The sequence below is a fragment of the Tachysurus vachellii genome, chromosome 2 (genome assembly GCF_030014155.1).
Source record: "Tachysurus vachellii isolate PV-2020 chromosome 2, HZAU_Pvac_v1, whole genome shotgun sequence".
NCBI lineage: Eukaryota > Metazoa > Chordata > Actinopteri > Siluriformes > Bagridae > Tachysurus > Tachysurus vachellii.
The window spans coordinates 26192366-26201665 of NC_083461.1; the positions used below are offsets into that span (position 1 = coordinate 26192366).

General features: G+C 40.7%; 2 protein-coding genes across 2 annotated transcripts; both read left to right on the forward strand.

The window, feature by feature from the left end:
• Window positions 1-25: 25 nt before the first annotated feature.
• ccdc86 (coiled-coil domain containing 86) lies at window positions 26-6506 on the forward strand. The gene is made up of 4 exons (XM_060864060.1): window positions 26-219; window positions 3986-4115; window positions 4507-4581; window positions 5668-6506. The coding sequence occupies exons 1-4, from the start codon at window positions 116-118 to the stop codon at window positions 5791-5793; spliced, it is 435 nt and encodes a 144-aa protein (XP_060720043.1). The 5' UTR covers window positions 26-115; the 3' UTR covers window positions 5794-6506.
• Window positions 6507-6915: 409 nt separating this feature from the next.
• On the forward strand, window positions 6916-8207 carry si:ch211-217k17.11 (uncharacterized). The gene is made up of 2 exons (XM_060864061.1): window positions 6916-7075; window positions 7486-8207. The coding sequence occupies exons 1-2, from the start codon at window positions 7052-7054 to the stop codon at window positions 7840-7842; spliced, it is 381 nt and encodes a 126-aa protein (XP_060720044.1). The 5' UTR covers window positions 6916-7051; the 3' UTR covers window positions 7843-8207.
• Window positions 8208-9300: the final 1093 nt, after the last annotated feature.

A 9300-nucleotide genomic window follows, 5' to 3' on the forward strand; every position in this document is an offset into this window, starting at 1 on the left:
TCACTTCCGCGCTGTTTATTTATCTTCATCGCTTTTTCCACGTTGAGTAAACACGCGTGGTGCTGCATGTGCGCTGGGTTTCGGAACCGGTTTGGTGAATAAAACGAAACGAACCATGTCGTCCAATCAGGAGAGTCAGAACCGGTCACCCATCAGAACCGTGATCCCGCTGGGAAAACCCAAATCCGGTCGTGTGTGGAAAGATCGCAACAAGCAGAGGTTTAATATCTGAGCTTTAATACAGCAGTGTGTGTGTGTGTGTGTGTGTGTGTGTGTGTGTGTGTGTGTGTGTGTGTGTGTGTGTGTGTGTGAGACAGTGACAGAAGAGTGTTTTGTGTGTGTGTGCGCGTGAGACAGAAATGTTTTGTGTGTGTGCGTGAGACAGAAGTGTTTTGTGTGTGTGTGTGAGACAGAAGAGTGTTTTGTGTGTGTGCGTGAGACAGAAGTGTTTTGTGTGTGTGTGTGAGACAGAAGAGTGTTTTGTGTGTGTGTGTGTGAGAGACAGAAGTGTTTTGTGTGTGTGAGACAGAAGAGTGTTTTGTGTGTGTGTGAGACAGAAATGTTTTGTGTGTGTGTGAGACAGAAATGTTGTGTGTGTGTGAGACAGAAGTGTTTTGTGTGTGTGTGTGAGACAGAAATGTTTTGTGTGTGTGTGTGTGAGACAGAAGTGTTTTGTGTGTGTGTGTGAGACAGAAGTGTTTTGTGTGTGTGTGTGAGACAGAAGTGTTTTGTGTGTGTGTGTGAGACAGAAGTGTTTTGTGTGTGTGTGTGAGACAGAAGTGTTTTGTGTGTGTGTGTGAGACAGAAGTGTTTTGTGTGTGTGTGTGAGACAGAAGTGTTTTGTGTGTGTGTGTGAGACAGAAGTGTTTTGTGTGTGTGTGTGTGAGACAGAAGTGTTTTGTGTGTGTGTGCGTGTGAGACAGAAGTGTTTTGTGTGTGTGTGTGTGTGTGTGTGTGTGAGACAGAAGTGTTTTGTGTGTGTGTGTGTGTGAGACAGAAGTGTTTTGTGTGTGTGTGTGTGAGACAGAAGTGTTTTGTGTGTGTGTGTGTGAGACAGAAGTGTTTTGTGTGTGTGTGTGTGTGAGACAGAAGTGTTTTGTGTGTGTGTGTGAGACAGAAGTGTTTTGTGTGTGTGTGTGAGACAGAAGTGTTTTGTGTGTGTGTGTGAGACAGAAGTGTTTTGTGTGTGTGTGTGAGACAGAAGTGTTTTGTGTGTGTGTGTGAGACAGAAGTGTTTTGTGTGTGTGTGTGAGACAGAAGTGTTTTGTGTGTGTGTGTGAGACAGAAGTGTTTTGTGTGTGTGTGTGAGACAGAAGTGTTTTGTGTGTGTGTGTGAGACAGAAGTGTTTTGTGTGTGTGTGTGAGACAGAAGTGTTTTGTGTGTGTGTGTGAGACAGAAGTGTTTTGTGTGTGTGTGTGAGACAGAAGTGTTTTGTGTGTGTGTGTGAGACAGAAGTGTTTTGTGTGTGTGTGTGAGACAGAAGTGTTTTGTGTGTGTGTGTGAGACAGAAGTGTTTTGTGTGTGTGTGAGACAGAAGTGTTTTGTGTGTGTGTGAGACAGAAGTGTTTTGTGTGTGTGTGAGACAGAAGTGTTTTGTGTGTGTGTGAGACAGAAGTGTTTTGTGTGTGTGTGTGTGTGAGACAGAAGTGTTTTGTGTGTGTGTGTGTGACAGAAGTGTTTTGTGTGTGTGTGTGTGTGTGTGTGTGTGTGTGTGTGTGAGACAGAAGTGTTTTGTGTGTGTGTGAGACAGAAGTGTTTTGTGTGTGTGTGAGACAGAAGAGTGTTTTGTGTGTGTGTGAGACAGAAGAGTGTTTTGTGTGTGTGTGAGACAGAAGAGTGTTTTGTGTGTGTGTGAGACAGAAGAGTGTTTTGTGTGTGTGTGAGACAGAAGAGTGTTTTGTGTGTGTGTGAGACAGAAGAGTGTTTTGTGTGTGTGTGAGACAGAAGAGTGTTTTGTGTGTGTGTGAGACAGAAGAGTGTTTTGTGTGTGTGTGAGACAGAAGTGTTTTGTGTGTGTGTGAGACAGAAGTGTTTTGTGTGTGTGTGAGACAGAAGTGTTTTGTGTGTGTGTGTGTGTGTGAGAGACAGAAGTGTTTTGTGTGTGTGTGTGTGTGTGTGTGTGTGAGACAGAAGTGTTTTGTGTGTGTGTGTGAGACAGAAGTGTTTTGTGTGTGTGTGTGAGACAGAAGTGTTTTGTGTGTGTGTGTGTGAGACAGAAGTGTTTTGTGTGTGTGTGTGTGTGTGTGTGTGAGACAGAAGTGTTTTGTGTGTGTGTGTGAGACAGAAGTGTTTTGTGTGTGTGTGTGAGACAGAAGTGTTTTGTGTGTGTGTGTGAGACAGAAGTGTTTTGTGTGTGTGTGTGAGACAGAAGTGTTTTGTGTGTGTGTGTGAGACAGAAGTGTTTTGTGTGTGTGTGAGACAGAAGTGTTTTGTGTGTGTGTGTGAGACAGAAGTGTTTTGTGTGTGTGTGTGAGACAGAAGAGTGTTTTGTGTGTGTGTGTGTGAGAGACAGAAGAGTGTTTTGTGTGTGTGTGTGTGTGTGTGAGAGACAGAAGAGTGTTTTGTGTGTGTGTGTGAGAGACAGAAGAGTGTTTTGTGTGTGTGTGTGTGTGAGAGACAGAAGAGTGTTTTGTGTGTGTGTGTGTGTGTGTGTGAGAGACAGAAGAGTGTTTTGTGTGTGTGTGTGTGTGTGAGAGACAGACGAGTGTTTTGTGTGTGTGTGTGTGTGTGTGTGAGAGACAGAAGTGTTTTGTGTGTGTGAGAGACAGAAGAGTGTTTTGTGTGTGTGTGTGAGACAGAAGAGTGTTTTGTGTGTGTGTGTGAGACAGAAGAGTGTTTTGTGTGTGTGTGTGTGAGAGACAGAAGAGTGTTTTGTGTGTGTGTGTGTGTGTGTGTGAGAGACAGAAGAGTGTTTTGTGTGTGTGTGTGTGTGTGTGTGAGAGACAGAAGAGTGTTTTGTGTGTGTGTGTGTGAGACAGAAGAGTGTTTTGTGTGTGTGTGTGTGAGACAGAAGAGTGTTTTGTGTGTGTGTGAGACAGAAGAGTGTTTTGTGTGTGTGTGTGTGAGAGACAGAAGAGTGTTTTGTGTGTGTGTGTGAGACAGAAGAGTGTTTTGTGTGTGTGTGTGTGAGAGACAGAAGAGTGTTTTGTGTGTGTGTGTGTGAGAGACAGAAGAGTGTTTTGTGTGTGTGTGTGAGACAGAAGAGTGTTTTGTGTGTGTGTGTGTGAGACAGAAGTGTGTTTTGTGTGTGTGTGTGTGTGTGAGAGAGACAGAAGAGTGTCAGGAGTGTTGTGTGTGTGTGACAGAAGAGTGTCAGTAAGAATGAAAGGAAAGATGTAGAAGACAGTAGTGAGAGCAGCTCTGCTGTATGGGTTAGAGACTGTAACAGTGAGGAAGAGACATGGAGGTAGCAGTGATGAGGATGTTGAGGTTCTCTTTAGGAGTGACAAGGATGGACAGGATTAGGAACGAGCACATCAGAGTACAACAGCTCAGGTTGGCTGTTTTGGGGACAAGGGCAGAGAGACTAGATTGAGATGGTTTGGACATGTACAGAGGAGGGAGACGGTTATATTGGTAGAAGGATGTTGGTGATGGAGCTGCAGGTAAGAGGTCAAGAGGAAGGACAAAGAGGAGATATATGGGTGTGGTAAATGAGAACATGAATGTAACTGGTGTGAGAATCGAGGATGATGAGGATAGAGTTAGGTGGAAAGACAAAAGTAGTAGTTTTATAAGGATTCTCTATAAGCACATTGTTTTCTGTAAATTAATAAATTGTTTATAATATTTAGTTACGAAAATGAATATGATTAACTGTAATTCATAAACTTTTGTTTAACACTTATTTATAGATTAAAAGATAGTGTTTTTTTTTTACATTGCCGCACTGAGGGCAAAATATCACAATGATGCATCTCAGTATATTTTGATGTGTGTGAATGTTGTGATTAAATTTTTGCTGTGTGTGTGTGTGTTTTGTAGGTTCTCTGCCCTGTTGCGTGATAAACCTCTGCGCAGCTCCTGGCAGAAGAAGATGGAGGCCAAGAGGGAGAAGGAGATGGTTAAAAATTACCACCAAAAGCTCAAAGACAGCAAAGCCAGAGAGAAGGAGGTGTGTGTGTGTGTGTGTGTGTGTGTGTGTGTGTGTGTGTGTGTGTGTGTGTGTGTGTGTGTGTGTGTGTGTGTGTGTGTGTGTGTGTGTGTGTGTGTGTGTGTGTGTGTGTGTGTGTGTGTGTGTGTGTGTGTGTGTGTGTGTGTTAATAGATAAAGTACAGATAGACGTCATAATCGAGTGAAAGACACCAGATTTCGTTAACGTGTCATGAGTAAACTTTACCACAAGGTGACGCCAAAATAAGTCGAAGTGTCACTCTGTGTTTGTGTTCTTATAAAACAGGTAAGTTTACAATGTGACTACAAGAGACTTTATGGCTGAATGAAGGCATAAATAGAGTTGTATTAATATTTACTACAGACACATTGCTGAAATAAATGTTTTACAGGAGAAGAGGAAGAGACGGGAAGAAAATCTGAAGAGACGAGCCGAAAATGAGAAGAAAGCAGAGATTGTTCAAGTGGTAAGACACAATTTTCTCAATTTTCACACTTCCTGTTAAGCCATGCCCACTTGAACAAAAGCACAGTTTGTCGAGTGTCTCAAGACGAGCAAGACAAAAAAAATACACGATTCTACAGATGCTTTATATATTTGACTTAAAAAGAAAAGAAATAATAGTGTTTGTCATGTGCAAAACACCGTCAAGAGATTTACATTTACAGCATTTAGCAGGCGTCCTGCTCCAGAGTGGCGTACGATAGTGCTGTTAAGTGTGAATTTTAAGTGTGAACCAGAATTAATGAATACACGAATACTTTAACACTGGTTCACTAGGTTACAGACTTCATATACAGTCAACATGAATCTTTGTTTAGGGTTTTTTAATATACACATACAGGGAAAAAGTACTAGTTCAAATGTTTAAGAAAAAGAGAAAGGTCTAAGACAGTCAGTGACTCAGCTTTTCAGACATCATGAGGAAGTTCATTCCACCACCTCGGTACAGAACACTGAGAGATGGTGGGACCAGTGGAGCAGATCTGTAGATCTGAGGGATTGAGGTACAGTGTGAGGAGTGATGAGGGCTCAGGGTCCTGTGAAGGCAGGAAAAGTTTTTGAATAGATCTTAAAGTATTTCCACTGTCCAAAAAGTCAAAATAAGGGTAGTTAAGGAACTGTGGAGGTAAAGGAACGATTTGAAAGGGAAAGAAGAGAGACATTCAGAGGAAACTGCCTTATTGTGATCAGGAAGTCAAACCCCAGTATTATCCTGCAGCTGGTGTGAAACTGATCTACTCTACACTAGTGGACTAGCGTCTAGAAACACGACAATGAACCAAAACGTGTCTTAAATTCACCAACACAAAAATATATTTACAACCAGATGAAAGAAAGAAAGACACAGCAAAATAAAAAAATAAATAAAAAAATAAACCCCTTTGAACAGAGTTTTAGTCTCATGGTATCTAAAGTGTGTCCTAGTGGCCCAGAGTGAATGTGTTTAATGATGAGACTTAAAGCACTTCTGGATAAGAGAGAGTCACATGATGTAAAAGGAAACATTTCTCTAATCTCACAGCCTTCATTCTTTTTTCATCTCTTTCAGATTCGCAACACGACCAAACTGAAGCGCATGAAGAAGAAGCAGCTGAGGAAGATCGAGAAGAGAGACACGCTGTCAGTGCTGCAGAAAACTCAACCCAGAGTCCAGAAATCAACCGCAGGAGAATAACGTAAACAAATGGACCTGAAGAAGTTAAAGCTTGTGATTAATTTCACTTTAATGATGTACAGAGACTGAACACGCACACACGTGCATACACACACACACACACACACACACACACACACACGCATAAACACATGTGCACACACACACATACACACATAAACGTGCACATACACACACACATGCATACACAGTTGACACAGACACACTTGTACTTGTATTTTAAATAACTGTGTGTGTGTGTGTGTTCATGTGTGTGTATGCATGTGTGTGAGAGAGAGACAGTAGGTTTTTGGCAAACATTAGTGGGACTTTTGTGTGAAATGTTCAATATGTAAACATGTGATATAAACTCGGTGCTTTCCTCTCAGACTGTTTTGCTTTCACTTTCTCTGTTCAAGCCACACGCACGAAGCAGCTTCAGTTTTTTCTCTCAGAGATCACGTGTTTTATCGGTAATTAAACAGCACCAGTGATGAAGTGGATTCTCTTTTATCGCCCTGATCTTCGGTCAAATCCGGTGCTTTCCTCTCAGACTGTTTTGCTTTCACTTTCTCTGTTCAAGCCACACGCACGAAGCAGCTTCAGTTTTTTCTCAGAGATCACGTGTTTTATCGGTAATTAAACAGCACCAGTGATGAAGTGGATTCTCTTTTATCGCCCTGAACTTCGGTCAAATGTTTTATTTATTAAAAACTCTCATGTTTTACTTTAAACTGTTTATAGTTCACTTTAATGAAGAAACACGTTTCTGTCTAACTGCAGATATAAACAGCAGCTTTCACTCACTGAGAGAAACAAAAACCAAACACGGCCCTGTAAAAGAGCCGTTACTATGGAAACCATAAGGTCTCAGAGCGAATGCATTAATATAAACTTGAGCTACTGACGTTAGAGAGAATTAATCAACCCCTGAGCACCAGTCAGAGCTGTGAAGTGTGTAACTATGAGAAGTAACATGTCTGTGAGCACACAGCAGTGAAGTACAACAACGTCGTTACAAGCTGATCTACATTAATATTGCAGGTCAAATAGATCTGATTAATTGTGGAAAGAAGCTGTCAATAAATGTTACTGTGAACAGGAAGCTGTGCAATTGCTTCCTCGCAATTGCAGTCTTTTATTTATCTGCTGTCGGATCACAGGTTTGAGTTTGAGTTTGAGGTGGAGAAATGGTACTTCCCCTGCATTGTTTTGAACTGAAGCATATAAGGAAGGGAAGGAGCTTCAGCAGACACAGCAGAGCTACTGCAGACAAAGGATGGCTACACGAATCTGTGCTCCGGTAGGTCACCTTTTTCACTCTTATTGTTTTTACACTTAATGTAATGCAGACATTTTTACTCTTGTAGCATGTTTTTCTATTGGAGAGCATCAGGGTTTGTCTTTATTAGTGTTTTTAGGTTTCAGGTTTAAGTTCTTTAGGTTTTTATGTGCTGAAACTGAAAGATATTTAATTTGATGATATTCAGTTGGGTCTGGTGTAAAACCTACTGTAGGTCTTTTAAATTACATCTTCTATCCATATCTCTCTCTCTCTCTCTCTAAAACATGAGGGCCATTATTAGAATTTATTTCTTCTCTACTCCTATTGTCATGAAATACTGAAGTGAAGTTTATAGGTTTTACAACTTAAAACTTCTTAACTATTTCTAAAGCTGAGTTTACTTATTTTGCGCTCTCTCTCTCTTTCAGCGATGTGCTCCTGTGCCAAAAGCTGATCCTCCTCAGGTTGCCCCTGAGCCCAAATTACATGGACCTTTCCGTCACACCACTCACAGCGTTCTTCAGGTGGTGTTTGATCCTCAGCCAGAGAACTTCGATGTGAAGGTGTTTGATGGTTCTAATGGCAGTGGCATCCCATTTACCATAAATATCACAGACACCACTGACACGCTGATCAAGATGTACCATGAGAAGAAGCCCGAGCTGCAGGGAAATCTGCACCTTGCCTACAACGGCAAACAAGTTCCAAAGCACAAGAGCATGAAAGAGCTGGGGGTGAAGCCTGGGGCCATGTTCATCACCTACCAGAAATGCACTGGAGGATAAGAGAGCAGATGGCCACCTCTGTCTTTATTCCTAAAATAAGCTGATTTCTTCTCACTTCTCTCTAGAACTTTATTCTCAGGTCTGCTTTACAGGGAAACAGGATCATATTCCATCATCTGATAAACACATTACTGCAGAAATCTCATATCTCTCATCACTCATCTTCTACCGCTTATCTGAGAAATCTCATATCATTCAGTGTAAATTAAATTGAAACCATTTTGTTTAGTTTGCATCTCTATGTTCATCACTTTGTCTTTAAATGTTTTTTTAATTTTCATGTCTTACTGATTTATTATTTGTCCCTTTTTAAATTTGTCCTTTTTATCTTTTTTTACAATTAAAATAAATGTTTTAAAGTCTCATTTGTTGGTTTGTTTTATTACGTTTTGACTTTATCATCTTTATGCGCTGTACAGAACAGAAGTACCCAGGTAAGGTTTGTAACACACAGCACTCTCAGGCCTCCAGATCATCTGTGACTGAAGATTCCTGACCTGAGAGATTTAACTCGTGTTGTAAGACAAATTAACTCATGTAAAGTGCAGAGAAAATGAAACCCTGATCATGTGTAAAGTAGAAGAAGAAAGGTTCAGACTGTGGAATGAATGGGGATGGAGGCTGTTTATCTACTGAATGGAAAATCGAAAAGTAGAATTGATGCATTATGTTCTTTTCTCGTAACTGCTGCATCCTGCTTCAAGCTTTACATTAGTAAAATGTCTAGAAATAGGATTCATATTTATTGGAATTTAATATTATAATGGATCTGTTTGGATTTATTCAAGATATTTTTTTTACAGATTCTTGAACTTTTTGAACACAAGTTCACGTTCAGTACAAAATGATTTCATGAGCGTTATTTAAAGGTGTGTGTTTATAGACTGGATATTTATTCACAGAGGTTTTTTATTTCTGAACATGTCACATGCAGAACTTTATATTAAAGTAATTATATTCAAGTTAACATTATTACACACCTGAATCTACAGCAACCTGTTTTTAAGTTCTCCAGTTTTGGATTAAAGCCACATAGAACATGATGATAAATCGAACCTGAACCGTTGCATTAAACACAACCGAATGGAAGCCTAACATTCCTGTTGTTCTACACTGAAACAGAGAGAGTTTGTGCTGTGTTTGTGTTTCGTGTTTTTCCCCTTTCTTCCTGTTTCCTCTCTCTACTTCTCGCAAGCAGGAAGTAATAGCTACCACCTGACCCCAATAAATGGTGAGCTGATGTGATTGGAGGAGGAGAGAAAGTGGTGGAGATTTAAGCTGCACCATTGCCATAGATATATATACTAGATGTCGCCTTGTATACGGCAGTACATTGGAGCGAATGCGTCAACTGAGCCGCCATCTTGGTACCATCTTGGTACCTCCTCTTAATGCATTAGCGTCAATGTAGGCAAAGAAATAAAATCACCATCAATCGTCATGAATGCGATTTCTATT